The following is a 20697-nucleotide window of genomic DNA, read 5'->3' on the forward strand; positions in this document are numbered from 1 at the left end:
TGTCGTCGGTTTGACAGACGAGATCTTATCGCGAGACCTCCTCCTCTTCCGGTGAGACAGGGCTGACTGGAGTAAACAAACCCAGATGGTATACCTTCATTGAGCTGGGAGAAATCATTAAGTTGTTGCCACGTCTCAGTTAAACATAGAAAGTCATACTTGCGGTCGAGGAGGAGGTCATGCAGCAGACGTCCTTTGCTTGTAAGCGATTGGATGTTAATTAAACCTACTTTGATGTTGCAAAGGTCGTTGGATAAGCTAAGCAGCGGCAGACAACTGCGCCAGCGTACACTCAACCGGTAATACAAAATGGATGGTGATGAATGTTGTGATCTTGTGGAGGTCCTGTATTATCACTTAACGAGCAAGTCTTTGTGCCATTTACGTACGACAGCCCAAGCCCGGAATGATGGAAATTAAGCCAGAACCTGGCAAAGATCTTCAGCTCTAGCCTGAAGCCAGTGTATGTGTCCCTTGGAACAGGATATTTATGCCTTAATTTCCAAACACAGAAGCTTGCAATGACCATCTTCACCCAGGTGACCATGCTGTCAGTAAACAAAGTGTCTGTACTGCTGCTGCTTGAATCCAGGCTCAGGGTTGTAGTCATTGTCTGAATGAAAATGAAGAACAAAACTTTGAATGAACTCCAAATTATAATTGAACACAAACTAGTTTGCAAACTCTACACTCAACTGACATAATGTGGTGATCTATGGTATTTTCAACACACTCAGCAACTGTAGGTGCGCCTGTGAGTCAAAAATCTGAAATGTTGCCCTGTATAACTTTAGATCTTCCCTCTTCCAATGCTACTATAATTAAATGTCCTGATGAATTACATTCCTGACATATTGGTCTCCTTTTAATTTCCATTATATAACTTTTTTGTTAATTGACGTGACCTTGAGAGGGCTTGTGGTTTTGCTTTAACTTTGTCTTGTTGCACCTCTCTCTTCTTGTCTTCCAGAGTCTAGGGCTCTCCTCTCAGGGACATACTTCTGCAGCCCTTTGCTGACTACTGCCTGCCTGGCATCCTTCATCCATATCATTGCTCTTTTCATCCCCGATTTATTTTCCCTGTCATGAAAGGCCTGTCAAGTAGTCGGAGTCACCATCATGTGGTCTCCTATGAACCATCATATGATCCACCGGGCCACCATGTTGACTACAAGCCATATTTGATCAGTCAGATGGAAATGCCTGTGCCCATCCCTATCCCACATCCATCTGAGCTGCCGTACTACAATGCTCAGCGTACCTCGTACCCTTCTGACACCAACAGCATCGTCCCATATGGAACCTTCCCAAGGAGGTGTCACTCAACCTCCTCATCTCACCATCCTGAGGTAAAGGATGAGTGCGTGGCCATGGTTCCATATGTAGGAGGAGGAGGAGGAGGAGGAGGAGGAGGAGGTGGAGGCTATGGAGGTAAAACGCCCACCCGGGTAACAGCACACTTTGTGGACCCGTTTGAGCGTCAGCCTTCATTTTCCAGAGATGGCTACCATACACTGCAGTACAAACGAGGAGTGCTGGCCCACAGTGGGGGGATGGGGGCCAACAACAACAACAATGACAGCCCAGGGAGAATTCGTCACCTGGTCCACTCAGTCCAGAAACTCTTCACCAAGTCACATTCATTGGAGGGTCCACATCACACACAGTCCTCTAAAGGGGGCAATAATGGGAGCATTAATGGTGGTGTTGGTAGTGGTGGAGGTGGTGGTGGTGGTTCAAGGGCCAGCACAGAAGGTGAAACTCCACCAGTTGGAGTGCGCCATCGGAAGCGCAGCAAGAGCCGTGAGCGCTGTCGTTCAGCCGAGCCCAAGCATCGTAGCCACCACCACCATCAGTTACATGGCTCAGCATCTGCTCCGGGCTCTGGATACTGGAGCTCAGATGACAACCTGGAACGGGAGCTGTGTCTCTACCACCCTCACCACCACCAACCTCCACCCTCACCCGCACCCTCCATTTCCCCCTCACCCATTGCTATGACAATGGGCCGGTACCCCAGCAACAACCCTGACAAGTTTCCCCAGGCTCCCCTCCCCAGTCTCTCCTCCTCGCAATCCCAGCAGTACTTCATGATGGACCCTTACGGCACTCTCAGTGAGCACACACACAGTCACACTCATGCACACCATGGCCATACACACCACCATTCTGCACTCAAAGTCTCCAGGAGCAGCAACGATGTGAAGTATTCAGCGCCATCAGCATGTGTGCCAGTTAGTGGTAGCAGCAATAACAGCGGAGGAGGTATCGGTGGAGGAAGTGGCCCCTTGCTGCCGCTGGGTCTTGTGGACGGGCCCCTTGTGAAGAAAGGGGCATGGTCATCGAGCCTAACGGTGAGCAGGGCCCCAGGGGTCTACACCAACACCAGCATCCACAACCAGCTACGAGCCAGCGCAGGATCCGGTAACCTAAACCTAGATAGAGCTCTAGTCAAATCTAATGGCAGTCAGCAGCAGGAGCTCTCTTGCCATTTCTTACAGGTAAATAATTCCTCCCTGAATCCCATACAAAACCAGTCAAAAACACCCTTTTACCCTTTGTTGATCCCCTTTTCTCCAGAACTTTTCTCACCAATGTTTCCTCTAACACAGTGGTGTCCATTCCTGTGAGACTTGAGGTTTTCAGTCCCGCCAAACCCATAGCTTCTTCTCAAGCCATTCAGTACTTCAGACAGAGCAGAGAAAATCAGTGAACATGATCCATTAGTGGATGGAGCGGGGAAGCCATAATTCCAGAAAATTCAAAGCTGCTGTCCTGTCACTATTCTATATAAGTTACTATACTATAAGTTACATGTGATTTTTTTTTCTAGTTTAGCAGGAGTTACCTATCAGTTATTTTATCATCTAAATGCTTAAAACATTTTGTTTAGCCTTTAAAGTCCCCTTTATTCCCCAATATGTGTATTATTCCCCACACAGAGTGAAGCAACATTTGCCTTGCTTCTTACTAGTATCTAATTAGAGTATTCTGGGGGTTATGTAGTGTACTGAAATAATTTCCCAAAGAGAAAACATAATACCTCCTTATCTAGAGATAACACTCATCAAGTTGAGAAGATGGCAATAACCTAATATTTGGTTGAATAATTAGATAATTGGCCAAGAAACCAGAAATGTTCTCCTCTCAATGAAATGTTGGTATATTTACCAAATCGTGAGCTAAGAGAGCCATCAAAGAAAGTAAAAAAAAAAAAAAAAAAGTGGAAATACCATGTAATACAATGTATGAATATTAGGTGGATAAACTTATCCAATTGTTTATAAAGTAAAAGATACAACCATGTTATCAATCTGCATGTGCTATGTGCCAATCAATACAATGCCCATAAATTAGGCCTCAATTTTGTTGACTTAGACTTCCGCTGCTCAGGTAAACACGATAACAGGCAGGTAGTTCCGAAACTATTCGTGTAAACCTGTGGTGTATTATTTGTAAACAAATGACAAAATTAAACAGAGGATATCTTTAGGATATCACTGTAAATACACTCATATATTTATAATAGACCGGACCTCTGTACAATTTCCATATTCATTTTTATATCACTTTTTTTTTACTTATTGTTCTTTGTTGTCCTTGTTCTTTTGAGTTGAATGTTTGTCATGTTATGTTAAGTTTAATGTACAGTGTGTGCAAAGAAAAAAAAAAAAGTCAAATTCCTTGTTTGTGTTCTCATACTTAGCCAATAAAGCTGATTGAATTCTGATTCTGATAAAGGCAAGCAGACATAGATCAGATTTTTTATACTTTGTAACTGAAAGTGAATGACTACAATAAAAATATTATTTATTAATTAATATTTTAATTATTTGTCTTAATTTAACATGTTACCATGCAATAATAATGTATCAGCTTTCGGGCTGCTTATCAAATATATAATGGATTTTCTGTTTATCTGTTTAAAATATACAATGCAAAACAAACAAACAAACATACATTCCCATTCTTTATTTGCAGACTCTCAATAACCACCTCCTCTTTAGACCGCAGACAAAACAAAGCATAACAATAATGGCTGTAATGGGGATTGTTGCTGGACTTCTTCTTAGATTTGGCATCTTCTCATTTTTGAAAAAAAGAAAAAATACATATAAATAAAAAATCAAAACAAAAAAAACACACAGAATGATTCACTCAAAAGTCTTAAACGTTATATACATGCAAAAACAAAAAGACCAGACACCAAAGCGAGTACTGTTTTTCACTGATATACTAGTGGTTTTGCTGGTTGAGTTGAATGAATAAAAAGTGAGTTTCTGCTCAATTAATAACAGATTTAGCAAATTACCAGATTCTTACAGTGCAATAAGTAATAAATATCCGGAAAGTTGGACCATTGCTCCATCCTAACCCTATGTCCATAGTGTCTCCACAGCTTTAGAGGAAACATCCCCTATTACTATTCGATAGTCTCTTACACTAATCTTAAAGAGCCTCCCCTTTTTTCCCACCACTCCTCCCCCTGTCTTTCTTCCACTCACACAACTCACACCCACGCTTCCTTTCAACCCACCCTCTACCACCCACCAATTCACCTCCTTTGCTTCCTCCTGGTTTGGAGAGCCTCCCTCTTCCTTGTCCTCTTCCTCCTTTGTCCTTCTTTTGAGTTGACGAGAGAAGTAAGTGCAGAGTCAGTAGCAGCCTTACTCTCTGAATGCTAGGAAATCACATGAGCTCATGAAGAATGACATGATTCTTTCCTCTTTGTAGAACTCATTTTTTAGTAGTGCTTCTCCTCTTGGCTCTCTGCCAGTATCATGTCTTTCTTCCATGTTTTCGTCTTGATGGCTCCATGTTCTGGTTTGCTGTGCTGTTTTGTCCAAATACTGTAAAATGTAAAATTCTGTAAATGCTGTGCTCCAAAGTGTTGGACTTCTAAACTTAAACTTTCTCTTCATTACTCTATAGTAAACCACCATGACTAGAGATGCACCGAAAGTTTGGGGACCGAAACATATCAGCCAAAAGACTTTTAACACCGAAAAAACTACCTAAACAGGATGCTGTGGTGACACATGCAAAAACTGTGGCCAGCACAAGCCTGTCTCTTCCCATTTACAGTCTGTCCAATATCGGTTTAAACACCAATGAAACAAGATTTGCGTACACAGTGGAAGAGCACCTATTAAATGCTGGAAAGTCTCTTTGCACAAAAGCGAAACTTGGCTGCATACAGTGCAGATTATGAACTCCCCACAACATTTACTTGGATCCCCTGCACTTTGTTGCGACTGTCCTCGATCCTGGTCATCAAGATCATTACTTGTGGGGATAAAACAGCGCATCGAGAAATGATCCAGGCTGCATAGGATACGGAGAGCCCGCTTGGAGATGGAGAAATGCAAAGTGCAGTACTTAAATATTTACATAGATTCTTAGTTGATTTATTCTTTGAAGCATGAATAATCTATATCTATCTATATATGTATATACAGTATATCATTGCAATGCCTTGACTTTAGTGAGGTAAGTACACAGAGTCCCAGCCATAAAAACAAAATTAGATTAAAAAAACAATGGTAAAGAATTTGGCTTTCGGCCAAGTTTTTCCTGATTTTCGGTTCTGGCCAACAATTTTCATTTCTGTGCATCCCTAGCCATGACAGAACTGTATAGGCTTAATTGACAACACTCTTCCGTGTTTAGACAAATAACAACTTTCTGCCTACGTGTCATTTCCTGAAGCATTAGCATTTACCTAGTTAATAATCTGCCAGATTGTTTAAAGTTTCAAACAATCTGTTTCAACGTCCATTGTGACACACATCCACATTTACTAGACACAAGTTCACTCTAAAGTTATTTATCCAGGAGTAATAACGTATATTGTGGAGAAACAGTGCATAGTAGTTCTGTGTTGAAACAGTCAACGGTACAGACGAAGTAGGGATATGGAATGTTCAATCCTGGATTTATTATTGATTAAATACTATTGAATCCCAGCATTAGGATAGAGCAAAGAAGTATTGCTTTCATTTGTAACAAGATCTGTGTGACAAGAGAGCTGCATTTATCACCGAAACACCACTGTTTTGGCCATTGGTCAAGGTAAATTGTCTAAATACTGAGCCGGATAATGAGAAGTCTGATTGCTGGAGAAGCTAAACGATCTCCCCAACACTCATTGCTGCTGTTGCCTTTGCTGTGCTCATGTTGTGCTTGAATTCATACATGCGTGCGTGTTGTGCATTTGTGTGTGTGGTTATAGTGTGTTTAAAGTAATGACATATTAGATATTATATTAGAATGTCCATCATATAAAAATATTTATAGTAGGTTTGTATTAGAGACTAATCCTAATTTTCTTACATACCTGGTCTGCTCTCATTTTAATTTGGTTTATATTCAATGCACAGTCAACACATTGTCCTCAAACTGCTGCCTTGATAAATTCTGTGAATTAATATTCTCAGAAATACAATAAAGTTGAACAATTACACAAAAGGAGCCACAAAACACCACCACTTGTGGATTACGCGATGTGGACCGGGAAGTTACCGGCAGTTGTCTTTCAATTTGGCTGTAGCTTTAAGTGACTTCCTCCATGGAGGAGCTCCCCTGGTCAAAAGTCGTTAGACACCATTACATTACTATGTTTGTTGACACATTTTCAGTTGCTCTTTATACATCAACTGGATCATTGTCTGTTAGAGAAGAAGAATAAAAGAAACACAAAGTCAATCAGTCAAACAAAATCAAATCCTCAAAATGACAAAAAAGGAGATCCCCTCCATAGCCGGTCGCAGGAACAAAATGAACCAAACCACTGCACTCTGATGTGACAATTTGGATTTATACATGAGTGAACAACGTGTTTCTCCCATGGACCACTCAGCTCACTTGGAGAGATGCAGCCATCTAGCAACCCAATTTACCTGTGAGACAGGGAATCACAGAAAATGACCAAAATCCTTGTTTCATTTCAGTCCATATATAGGGCTTAATTGCTGTATGTAATTTGTGAATCCTGTATTCTTCCCCTTTTAACAGACGTATAATCAGGTTCCCCCTCTAGGATTTGGCAGCACTTTTTTGATACCAATACGTCTTCCATGATTCTTCTCTACATAATTACTGGCAATGGCATAATCCATATTGTGATTTCTGAATGAAGCCTTATGTTCCTCAAAATATTGAGTCCTCAGATGCTGTTTCCCTCCTTACATATAAAATAATTGATATAAATAGGCAACATTGGATTAAAAAGAAAGACACACACACATTGAACAACTAAGCATGACAAGGATAGGAATTATTGCCATAAAATGAATGTATATGCTGTAAAATGAAAAACAAGGTAGTAAACACTGAAACTCAGGTAGGCAAATAGAGTAGTGGTTGTGTTGCTAAAACTTAAAAATGCATTGAATGTCAAACAAACAGCATCTGCACTGATGACAGACTAAACTGCCATGTTCTTCAGCCATTACAGTGGAATGAGTGGCGAGCTGCAGTTGAAATGAGGCTTGTGCGTGGGCGAGAGGCGCCACTGCATCAGTTCTGCAGCTGGTCCTTTCCCCGCATTCTCTTTTTATAGCCAAACTGCTCATTTGTGTCTTTGACGTCACATACACAGAGAGACATGCACACACGCACACACACACACACACACACACACACACACACACACACACACACACACACACACACACACACACACACACACACACACACACACACACACACAAAGAGACAGAACTGTTCACGTTCTGTCGGTGATTCATATATAATTAGTCAGAGTAGCAATGCAATTATTTTGCTGTCTGTCAAATTCTCACACTGGCTGAAGACAGCAAAACCTTTACAACACATGGTCCAGCTGTGGCTGATTCTACAGTGGCTTATAAGATAAGGTAAGACAACATAATCCTTTATTAGTCCCACAATGGGGAAATTTACAGTGCCACAGCAGAAAAAACAGTAAAGATAAAGGTAATAATAATACTAATAATGATAATAATAGAATAATTGGGCTGTCAATTTACTTCTATAATTCCATTCGAATTTCATTCCTTATCAGGCTTTTTTCTCCGACGTTGTGCTCATTTTGAGGGGGTTAACATCAAACTCTTGAAATTTGACATGGAGACTGGGTCGGAAAAATGTGTTAGTGGCCACAAACCTGTTCATAGCCCCAAGGCTCTATAGCACCCCAATTCGAATAGAATACTAGTTCTGGTTCTGTGCTATGATGTAATCTAAAGCCTAATTGATAATCTTCAAACAGGCCATTAATGTGCAAATATTCACATCATTGATTAGCAACTGCCTTTTCTAAGATTTTAGAAATGAAGGGTTTGATATAGGAGATTTGACATAGGTCGGTAATTAGCTAAAACATCTGGGTGAAGGGTCGCTTTTTTGAGAAGGGGTTCAAGAGCGTTTTTTTTATTTACTATAATTCCAGCCGTGTAGAAAATCCTATCTGCTTTAACTGAGGTGCCACGGATAATTAAGTAGCGCCAACTGGGCGAGGATTTTTTCATATGCATTTCAAGTAAACTGTTGCACCACTTATAGTGACAACATATAATACATTATGTATGCTGACCTTATAAGCCTCATCACAGCTGTTGGGACCTAAGAGACTATCCTTGTGCACAAAGTTACGAATTATGTTCTTTAGTGTCTTGTTAAACCGATCCACCAGGCTGTCGGTCTGGGGATGGTGCACACTACTCCGAATTGAGCAGACGCCCAGTAATTTGTATAGCTTGCGTAGTATACCTGACATAAATGATGTGCCCTGATCAGTGAGGATCTCTTCCGGGATCCACACTCGGGAGACAACTTGGAACAATGCCTGTGCAACACTCTTCACAGAGATGTTGCAGGGGCACTGCCTCGGGATAGTGCGTTGCATAGTCCACTAGGACTAACCCAAAGCGATATCCAAGTGCGCTCCAGTCTAATGGCCCGATGAGGTCCATGGCAATCCTATCAAAAGGGACCTCAATAAATGGTAATGGGTGTAAGGGCGCTTTTGGGGTGGCCGGAGGATTGAAGTAGGGGTGGAAAATCTTCCATGGGCAGACTGTAGTCATGGTAATAAAGGTAAAAAATTAATTAAAATGTTGTTCACATCCATAACAATGGACTATTTAATTACCCAAACTCAAATAGAAATTTGTAAAACAATTGTGATTATTTACTGTATTACCTTACTGTTTTTGCTGGGAAAGTATAAATAAACAAAACAAAAGTTAACAAATGCTGACATAACAATATAAAATATATCAATCAATCAATCAATCTTTATTTGTAAAGATTACTTATTAGGATATCCTGACATTAAGGAGTTACAGTAATCCAGCCAAGAGGTTATAAAGGCGTGGATTAGTTTCTCAGAGTATCGTCACAATATGATATTTCTAATTGTTTTGATGTTGCGAAGGTGGTATAAGGCTGTTCTACATGTTTGATTGTGTTCATCTAGTGATAAATCCTGGTCAAACAGGACCCCCGGGTTCCTTACTGTATTGCAGTAAGTAGTGCAGATTATCTTGGTATCAAAATAAAGATAACACTTGTGAGATTCCACCAGGGGGTACGTTTCACTGTAGATGCCACTGTGTGTCAGAGTAAATGTACATGGAACACAGCATAACTGAAGGATTTTTTCTCTCGCCTAAAAAAATATTGCATTTTAAAGCAAATATCACCTTTAATATATGCAGTAGGAGCTTAAAAACACATGGAGGTCATGTAACGACATGTGGACATGAGCTGTGCAAAGTCTGATGCTGCTGAAATGAAGCAGAGTAAAATTATAAAGGTTTTTTTAAAGAGATGTCTGGGCGTTCTCACTTTTGGCACAGCTTGGAACCATCTGTGCCATTTGAGATTTCTTAGGTACCAAATTATTAAAAACCCATTTAATGTTATTTATATGTCACTATTGGTCTAAAAAGAACTTGTTTTGAAAAAAAAATGTGATAACTTGCTGTAAATCGATGCTCCCTGTGCCGTGCGTAATAACAACTCTGTGGCTCTGCAGCATCTTCAGTTACGCAGCGCCATAGCTCTGGCTTACCTTGGTCAATTAGGGTGATTGACAGCTCCTTTTAAACCTCTAAACCGGTAGAACCAGACCCTGGTCTCCAAATGCGTGAAAATCATTTCAGCAGCGAGTCAAAAGGACAGAAATGCATATGACGCATTTGGGCATACATTCGCCCTTCTCTAATCAGAACGATCTAATGTCGCTCTGTAATGATCAATCAGACCGGGATTTGTTCCCAAAGCATGCTGGAAAGTGTAGTTCTTCATTAGAAGTGGTTTTGTTCTGGTGGAAATAACTTGTTTTAATATACAGCAAAGGTAAGACGACATTTCTGCTTGTATTTCTTGAAAGTCAGTTGTTGTTTTGCTCTTATTTTGGGGCTGGATCTGTGAATCTTTGTCGTAGAGTGATACATATGGTACCGCTGGAATCTGTAGATTCTCCGCTGTCTAGTCAACACGTGATTTTTTTGTTCACATAATCACACTGACGCTCCGGTGATGGTTTATTCTGCTCCTGCTGTTTGATCCGCCGGTGTTTTAACTGTGTTAATCATCTATATCTATCTATATATGTATATATATGTATATGTATGTTACCCATTAGAGTTCTTTGTCATCCATGTCTATAAGACAATTGGGGGGTTTGGGTCATCTGGTCGTACAGATACGCATAGCTGCATAGCAATGGACATTTATATTATCTTTCCTGATAGCGTTGCCTTGTGGCAGCATGTATAGGGTAAAAAGAATTTGGCCGGGCACGGAACCCTGAGGAACTCCCTAGTCAACTTTAGTGAGAATGGAGGATTCCTCGTTTACACTAACAAATTAAAATCTGTCCGATAAATAGGACTTGAACCAGAGTGTAGCGATCCTTTAATCCCCACATATTGTTCTTGTCTATGTAGCAGGATCTCATGAGCTATAGTGTCAAATGCTGCACTGAGATCCAGCAGAAGCGGATTCTTTTTCAGAAGCTTTTTCAGAGGCTGTAAGAATATCGTCTTTAACTCTTAGTAGTGCAGTCTCTGTGCTATGGTGGGTTCTAAACCCAGATCGGAACTTTTCAAATAAATTATTGCTATGTAATCACAACTGGGCAGCTACACCTTTTTTAAAACCTTTGAAATAAAAGGGAGGTTTGAGATCGGTCTATAGTTAGTCAGAGTGCTAGCGTCTAGAGACACTGCCGCTCAGTAAAGACATATTTTTTTGATCTAATAGGATATTACCAACTTGTGGTAGAGCCTCTCTAAGGAGTCTAGCTGGTATAGGATCCAACTGACGTAGTTAGTTTAGAGGAGGAGACCAGTGAGGTCAGCTCCGGGAGGTTTATAGGTTTATTTAGTACGTGTATAGCTGGAGCCCCGATTAGGTGAAAGTTATCCGTACTAAACTGTGTTTTGGAGATGTTGGAGGTGCTTAATTCTATCTCTGATTGTTTCTATTTTATCATTAAAGAATGTTATAAAGTCATTACTACTCAGAGATAGAGGGATTGATGGGTTTGTTTCATTGTGGCTCTCTGTCAGCCTGGCTACAGTGCTGAAGAGGAACCTGGGGTTGCTCTTTTTTCTATCTATTAATTCTGAGTAATAAGAGGTTCTTGCATGTCTCAGAGCTTTTTTATATCTAACAAAGCAGAATAGGGGTTGGGTGGGCGGTATAGAATAATTAATTGGAGTCTGTTATTTTGTTTAATGTTTGGGTCAGACAGAGAAAGGTGCTCAAATATTTATAAGTACCTGTCGGTCGGGGGGTGAGAGAGAGCGTACAGTTAAATATTGCTGCGATCCCTCCACCTCTGCCATTTTCTCTGGGGGTGTGGGCATTAGTGTGTGGGGGGGGGGGGGGGCGTTGCTTCGTTTATGGATACGTCTTCATTAACTTGAAGCCATGTTTCATGTGAGCTTTTCCCACTCACTGGGGTTCAGGAAGGACGAAGAGATGGCTTTGAGTGAGTACAGTCCGGTTTATTGTAACAGAAATAATCAAAACAAACAAAGGGAGACAGCTGTTGCTGCTGTGTCAGCGCTCTGCTGCGCTCTCTCTCCGTGACTTTTCGGTCTCTTTCTCCGTGTCTCTCTCGCTCTCTCCGTCTGTGTGTGGACCCAGCCTACTGCAAGAGACCAGAACCAGGTTACAAACGTGCTTATATAGCTGACTGATTACCTGATTCTGTCCAGCTGTCTGATCACCGGATACTCCTCCCTTCCCTCCAGCAGCCGCTGATCTAACCATAATCTATGTTCATATATAGCAGTGTTATTATATGTAGCATAATCTTTATCTTCGTCTTTAAAATATATTGAATTATATACATTTACTGGCCAAAAGGCAGTGCAGTCTGAAGCCAGTGTATTTGTCCCTTTGTATCAGGTGATCATGCTGTCAGTAAACAAAGTGTTTGTACAGCCACTGTTATACCTGACTCAAGATACTCAGAGATGAGGAGTAATCCTGTGAAAGACTCTAACCACTGTTACACTGTAAGTTATTCACTTTGAATCAACTAGAAAATATAAGTGAACTCCAGTTCATGTGCAAACTCTACATCATCTGTGGCCAATATCTGTAATGTGACTCCATCCACAACAATTCATTCAGTGTGTCATGTTTAGTGTGCATGTGTAACCGGTGTAGTTTTGTCTGGGTTGTGAAGAATTTCGTCACTCGATGATATCCTTTGGAGACAGTCTCCGTTTATTTCTGACGCAGGGTAAATAAAAGAAACTCCCATCAGCATGTGAACCACGGCGAAAATGTGCCCTCTATAAAATAAACAGGTACAGCGTGTCAAATGTAGCATGACAATCTCCATACGTGCATAATGACAATGCTAAACAATATGGAAATCACGTACCTCTCCCACAGTGTGCAGCGGCAAAAGGGGAGAGGTAAGGGCTAGACACACACATAAGTACCTGATGGGCACCGAAATAAGTGAACGTCCATCCATCCATCCATCCATCCATTATCTACTGCTTATCCGGGGCCGGGTCGCGGGGGCAGCAGTCTGAGAAGGGACGCCCAGACCTCCCTCTCGCAGGACACTTCCTCCAGCTCTTCCGGGGGGACCCCAAGGCATTCCCAGGCCAGCCGGGTGATGTAGTCACTCCAGCGTGTCCTGGGTCTTCCTCTGGGTCTCCTCCCGGTGGGACATGCCCGGAACACCTCCCGAGGGAGGCGTCCAGGGGGCATCCGATACAGATGCCCGAGCCACCTCAGCTGGCTCCTCTCGATGTGGAGGAGCAGTGGCTCTACTCCGAGCTCCTCCCGGGTGACAGAGCTCCTCACCCTATCTCTAAGGGAGCGCTCTGCCACCCTGCGGAGAAAACTCATTTCAGCCGCTTGTATCCGGGATCTTGTTCTTTCGGTCATAACCCAAAGTTCATGACCATAGGTGAGGGTAGGAACGCCTGTCAATCTCACGCTCCATCCTTCCCTCACTCGTGAACAAGACCCCAAGATACTTAAACTCCTCCACCTAAGGCAGGATCTCTCCACTGAACCGGAGGGAGCAACCCACCTTTTTCCGGTCGAGAACCATGGCCTCGGACTTAGAGGTGCTGATTCTCATCCCAGCCGCTTCACACTCGGCTGCAAACCGCCCCAGCGCATTCTGGAGTTCCTGGTTCGTAGGAGCCATCAAGACCACATCATCTGCAAAGAGCAGAGATGGAATCCAGCTGCTCCCGAACCAGACCCCTTCCGGCCCCCGGCTGCACCTAGTCTCTGGATGCTGTAGGGCTGTCCTGGTTGACACGTCTCTGCAGCATTGCGTGGCGGTTGGGGACAGTGCCTCTGGAATGGCAGACCGGGGTGGTGGTCCCTCTTTTTAAAAAGGGGGATCGGAGGGTGTGTTCAAACTATCGGGGGATCACACTCCTCAGCCTCCCGGGGATAAGTGAACGTGGGGAACAGAAAAGTCACAAAGGTTCCACATGCGAACTTAACCTACCCTGTCAGGATAAAATATACAAAATAAAACTTTACATACATTTTGTGTAATTATAACACGAAAAGGAAAAATAAAATAAATATCAGGTGTAACAAATTGCAGTATGTTACAAATATGCTGTAGTAACTGACCCTGTTACACATGATTTACATGATCAGTACGTATTTAGTCCTCTCGTCACTCTTTTCATTATTTAACAACATAGACCTGCGTCCATAGCTTCTATGAGCTCACCTCTAAAATCCGACCACCCTCTTCTGTGGTGAAATGAGGTATTTTCAGTAATTCCATGAGCTCATTATTATACTTAAGAGATAAAATAAGATAGTCCTTTATTAATTCGATATTTACATTATAAACAACGTAAATGTCAATCTAGTGACGCTTCTGCACAGCTACAGTTAAAGCTACAGGTCTGGCTTCAATGACATGAGAGTGGGAAACTGTCTGTAGCTACTGTGTGGTGGCGACGGAGAAGTATAAACCTCTTTTTTTTTTTTACTTTTTTCATATAATAAAATGACTTTGAGATAAGTTCAATTAAAAAAAACATGAACAATTACCTTCTCTGACATTTTCTGCAAAGTTATTCTGATCTGAGGAGCAGTGAAGGTGGAGGAGTGCAGGCGGTCTCTGAGTGGTATTTATGACTGTAGGGGCGAAAATGTTGCCCTGTATAACATTAAAATATAATAATCGACATTATTTACGTCCCAATAGTGTGACCGTGTAAACAGATTTAGGTCCCTACAACATGTGTCATACCTGGAACACAAACACACAGTAATGGAGAGCAGTTGTATGAATTAGCCAGAGAAAAAAAATCAGAATTAACCAAAAAAAGGCACATCCACACACATCCAGACACATACTGTTACATGCTAATTAATGGAGAGACTGAACCACAGTGGTGTGTGAGTTGGTGATGGCTGTGTGTGTGAGATTGATGGATGAAGAAAAAAAAATCACCATTTGAATCTACTGCTACTATGTTGTCTTTGTATTGTGCTGTGTCGAGTCTGCAGGAATTAACCACCAGGACAGTGTAGGTAGCTCGTCATCATCCTGATGGTGTCTCTCTGTGTTGTCTACACGGTGATCAGGTGCCCCAGGATGAGTGGAGCGGCTTCTCTCCTCTTGGAAAGGAGGACGACATCCCCTGTCGGAGGATGAGAAGTGGCAGCTATGTCAAAGCCATGGCTGAGGAAGACAGTGGAGACTCTGATGGAAGTCCCAAACCCTCCCCCAAGATGCAGGCACGTCGGGCCAGCTACCTGAAAGCCACACAGCCATCACTGACCGAGATGACCACTCTACAGTAAGATTTCATTCCCTTTGTTTGGATTTATTCACCATGGTAGTGTATTTCAGGTGTGGTCTTTCTATCATCAGTCTCTGTAGATAAAACTTCTAGTGTCATAAAGCTCCAGGATTAAAACACAGGTGTGTTTTTACTTAATTGTGAACCAACTTGAGTCAAGCTGGCTGCCAGACACAGATGTGACTTTTGGGGAGATTTGATTATTTAATGAGTCGACCAAGGATGGAGTTTCCTGGAGTCAGAGATGAGTGTCAAGTCAAAAAAGCTTTGTTGGAAGCAACTCAGATATTAGGAGAACAGACAATGCCGAACATAACACAAATATGGTAACAGTTGGGCATCCTCTGTCAGTCTGTCTATGAGTCCCAGAGTTGGGATATTTAAAGGTGCTTTCTCTGCTGATACATGGAGCTGACCTTGGGAAGGACTGCGCAATAGCATTGTCAGTCGTCTGCCCCAGTCCGGTCAGGCAGACTGGCAATGCTACAACAGACTGGTGCCAGTGCTGTGATTAGATAATTGCGGCAGGCACCATCCTGAGTTGTTTATGTTTGTGCTTAAGACTGCAAGCTGATAACCTTAGAGAAGCCCAAGTAATATGTTTTTCCCTTACAGTGACGTTACATCAACATCAGTCGGATAATCTCAACTCAGTTGCAATTCAATCAACTCAAACGATGACAGGTTATTCACGCTATTCGCAACAATGCCGAAGTTAGCTCTGTTCAAATGCAAATCAGGAGCGTGTTTCTCCGCGGAAAAGATACACAAGTCTCAGGGAGCCATTGAGTTTTGCTCAATAGATGTAAGTTTTGTAATTACAGATTCCCAGCTGTTCATGGTAACTTTACTATGAATGATGAGATGAGATTTTTTATATAATAAAATAACTTGGTGCCTGACAGTTTAAAACAGTAAACATGTTTTGTATTGTATAACAATATCTATATAAACATCCCCCCCAACAGAAGAGAAGGTTCTACATATGAAATTTTAATTTTTACACTTCAGTGGTTTCCAGAGAAAGGGCCACAAGACTTTGTTAACTGCACAGTGGATGTGTACAACGCATCTTCAGGCAATGCACTCTACACGGAGAAACCATTCTGGGTGTGACGTGTCTGTTCCCTGCAAACACTAAACTTCTACTGGCTGTCATTAGAAATGTCTGTCTGGATGGAGATGAAGCCAAGAAACTTGAGCAAGTGTTTTTCAAACTTCGGGCAGTACCATGCTGGACTTAGCACAAGACTTCATCTAAACGAAGGAGCAGTGTCAACAATACCTGGTGTATTTGCCTGCAGCTCAAGTTGTAAGTATTTCCAACAATTAAACTGTCTTTGTGTACATATAATGTCGTGTAGCATTAGCGATAGGCGGCTAAGGGCTAAGCTACACGTGTTTGCCCCGTGTTTCATTTGCGTTTTCATTTGTTTCATTAATTGTAATTTTGCAGAATCCGAATGCTGAAGAGCATAAAATGTTCACACATTGTATCTACTCTATAGGGACCCAGATGCCAAAATGGCGGCCATGAAGCAGTGAGAGGTGCAGCCCGGAGCAGACAGAGACGAAAGAGGGTAGGATTGAAATCAGTGCATGATTTAAAAACATTTTTTGTGACATTTTACAAAACTAACTGGTTAATTAGACAAACACATACATACATACATACGTGTGTGTGTATGGGGCAGCACTAATTGTACTACTTGTGTTTCCAGCTGCTGGAAGCAAGGAGGGCTGTTTTAGCCAAGGATGAGATTGAATTCTGGAGGGGCATCACAATTGACCTGACGTCTGATGAGGAGGATGGAGGACAAACTGTTCTAAAATTGTGGGCCATATAAATAAAATTTGATTTGATCTGATGGCTCAGCTGATGGAGTAGCTGGGTGGATAGTTCAGCCTCCATCCTTCAGGAGCCAGGAGCTGTCAGAGCTGTGTTCTGTACTACAAGAGAGGCTGGAGAGGGATCCAGAGTACTGAACAACCCACCACAGAAGGCTGCATAATGGGCCACCCTCTGCAAGACCTGCTCCAACCTATGACCCTGAAGCAGCCAAGAGAGATGTTTGTTATTTGTGGTTTCTTTTGTAAATAAAGCTTCACTTTCTGTATGTACTTTCCTATGTCTCTTATTCTCTATTGTGACTATGGATCTATGATCTATGGAGTTATCACTAAATAATAATAGCAATAAGGATAATAAGTAGTAGTATCATTATTATTATTATTATTTGTATTATTATAATCATTATTAAAAATGGGAGGGGCAAATGGCCATGTGTTCCAAATGTGACTAATGAGTGAGGGATTTGCTGTCCAATCACAGGGGATTTTACCTTTGAACTGTCTGTGGTTTCATCCAATGGTTGTTTGTGTCAGTCAGCGCAGGTCTGACGATCGCAACATTAATATGCTAATTTTAGCCATTCGCACCTAGCGGGGGTTCGCGAGCGGGCGGCCCCCGCCCCCTCCCCCGTTCGAATTTTATGGCCAGTAGATTTAGATGTATTACATAATGTACCATTGACTGTCTTGTGATTGGCATGTCACAGACCTATTTTTCCAAGGGTGGAAACAGTGAATAGAAAAGACGCTGAAGTGGAGCTCTCACTCTCTCAGAAGACATAATTGTCGCCTTTGTCGAATTAAACTTTCACAGCTCTTTAAATAGTGAGAGTAATTACAGTGACTAATTGAGGGACTTGTGCTGCTGCTCTGTATTTTCTGTAGTCTCGCAAAGGAAAAATGATCCCAACTATTTGTCTGAAGGACTTCAGAGTTTAATTTTCATTTTGTACATTTGTTATTGACAGAAGAAGTGCATGCGTTGTCAGTTGATGTTTTCAGTCATTTTAGGGCTGTCAGAAGTTTTGGTAGATGAAATGGAATTCTGAATCAGAATTAAGGATGCAACGGTACAGTTTCTCCATGGTTCGGTTTGTATCACGGTTTTGGGTCCACGGTATCGGTATAGTTCGATATCTTAATATACAACTGCCCAGACTAGCAAACACAATATTACATTGTAAAAATAATTAAAAGCACAGATATAATCGCACCACAAACTTTATTTAATCAGATCATATGAAACAGCAAACATGAAATCACACAAATTAAAAATAGATAAAGTTTAGTGCTATCCAACAAAAATTAACACAATTTTAACCTACTCACATAAATTACAACTACAAATACACAATGTTGCTCCAAGTGAAAGAGACTGGTGATGACGATGTAAATGAGAGGCTTGCTCTGGGTGGCGCTGTAGAGCGAGTGTCAGTCGAATATCCAACTTCAAATTGACAAACTCTTATCAGACTCAAATTTTGATTTTTTAACATGGTTAACGTCAAATTCGCCGGACTCTGTGTATGCCATAACAGGATATAATGTTTTTAGGCAAGACAGACAGAATGGAAGAGGTTGTGGCCTGCTATTGCGATGCAATTTGGGTTCAGATCAAATCACTCTACAGATACCGCTTTATGCTATTTTGTGGAAGAACTGAACTCCAATTTAGACAATAGGGGAGTGGTTGGAGAAATATTTCTATATCTGAAGAAAGCCTTTGACACCGTAAACCACAATGTTCTAGTTTCTAAACTGTCCACTCATAATATCTCAGCCGACACAATCAAGTGGTTTACATCATACTTGATGAAAAGGAAGAATTGCACTAAAATGAATGGCACATTTTCCAAAGAAAATATCTGTTCAAGGTTCAATCCTAGGCCCACTACTGTTCAGTATATATATTAATGATCTTCCTTTAGTATGCCCAGGCATTAACATCCAAATGTATGCCGATGACACAGTCATCTATGCTCATGCAAAGACAAAACAACAAGCGGCACACAAACTCAGGAGCAGGAGCAATGAACAAAATAGTCGAATGGCTGGATTACTCTTGTCTAACATTAAACACCTCAAAAACAGTTTGCATGTACTTTTCTTCACGAAAAAATACTACGCAACAGCCTGACATAGCTGTCAAGGGTCAAAAACTCCAAGTAGTAGATGATTTTAAATACTTAGGGGTCATTGTTGACTCAAATCTAACTTTTAAAAAACATATTAAAAAAGTTAATGGATGAGTTAAAAGGAATCTCTTCAATTTTAAGCTGATTAGAAATCAGATGACTATAAAGGCAGCTATCCTTTATTTTCATTCTATGATTTTAACACACATCTCATATTGCTTGACCACCTGATCTCAAGCAAATGCAACTACCATGTCATTAATGTATAAAGTGTATAAACAAGCACTGAAAATACTTGACAAAAAATCTCACAGCTACCATCACTGTACTGTCATGCAAAAGTATGGTTTATTTACCTTGGACAATTTTTTTTCTTTTCAAATGCTTGTTTATTTTTCAAAATTATTAATAATCTTGCACCACCACCCCTTAAACAATTTGTGAGCCTTTGTAGACCCACAAGTGACATGAGGACCACAAGAGCATCATCTAGGGGGGATTGCACAAGTGTGTTTAGGCGTTCTACCTTTGGCCAAACAGCTTTCTCAGTAAAAACATCAGGGCTGTGGAATAGCATCCCTGTTAGTGTTAGACAAAGCACCACACTCACCACATTTAAGTTAGGCCTTAAGAAGTGGTTGAAAGCAAACCAACGTTGTGAACAATTCTAGTCATTAATTAATTTTTCTTTTTTTCCTTTTCTCATTACTCAATTGTATTACTCTGTATCACTGTGATGTGTGTTTGGGTCATTGTCCCAAATCATTACATTTTGCCTTTTAAACTGTTTTATAACATCAACTACTGTACAGGGACAGCAGATGTAAATTAGCCTTGTGGCTATCTGGCCAAATTATATATTGTGCATTGTCCCTGCCAAATAAACGTAAATAAATAAATAAAATGCTACATTTTAGATTGTTTTCTTTTGTGTTTAAGTCGCACATAGTTGTTCCATTCCATCATGATTTCTCATGATTCATTGTGGCTCAGTAATGTCACGATTCTGACCGCGCTGGGCACCAGAGCTTAAGGGATAACTCTGTTCTCTGTCGAATCACGTGCAATGAGGGGACTAGGCATGTGGGAGAATCTTATCTAATTTTTGAACAAATACTGGACACTCTAAAGTGAGTGTGACATTGAATAGCTTGTTTTTTTTGTCTCTTTGTGACCCTGTGATGGACTGAAAAGTCACATTTACAAAAACTTGACACATAAATGAATTCATGGAATTTGGCACAAAGTGTGTCCCTGAATGAAAATAAAGCGGGATGACCTTCAAGTGATGGAGATGGTGAGGTCAGGGAACTGCTGTCCCCGAGTGGCACAGGGCGAGGGCTCGTAAGACTCGCAGTCCTAGTTTAAACTTTTTTTTATTGTATCTGCCACATCTTGTT

General features: G+C 41.3%; 1 protein-coding gene across 1 annotated transcript in view; it reads left to right on the forward strand.

The window, feature by feature from the left end:
- Window positions 1-1085: 1085 nt before the first annotated feature.
- Window positions 1086-20697, forward strand: part of dlgap1a (discs, large homolog-associated protein 1a) — a gene marked incomplete at both ends in the record, with an annotated part of 54596 nt that continues 34984 nt past the window's right edge. Inside the window, 2 exons of the mRNA XM_083907622.1 lie at window positions 1086-2501; window positions 15094-15308. Coding sequence (XP_083763748.1) covers window positions 1086-2501; window positions 15094-15308 — 1631 coding nt within the window. The remainder of the gene's footprint in view (window positions 2502-15093; window positions 15309-20697) is intronic.

Source organism: Microchirus variegatus (genome assembly GCF_963457635.1).
Source record: "Microchirus variegatus genome assembly, chromosome: 21".
Lineage (NCBI taxonomy): Eukaryota > Metazoa > Chordata > Actinopteri > Pleuronectiformes > Soleidae > Microchirus > Microchirus variegatus.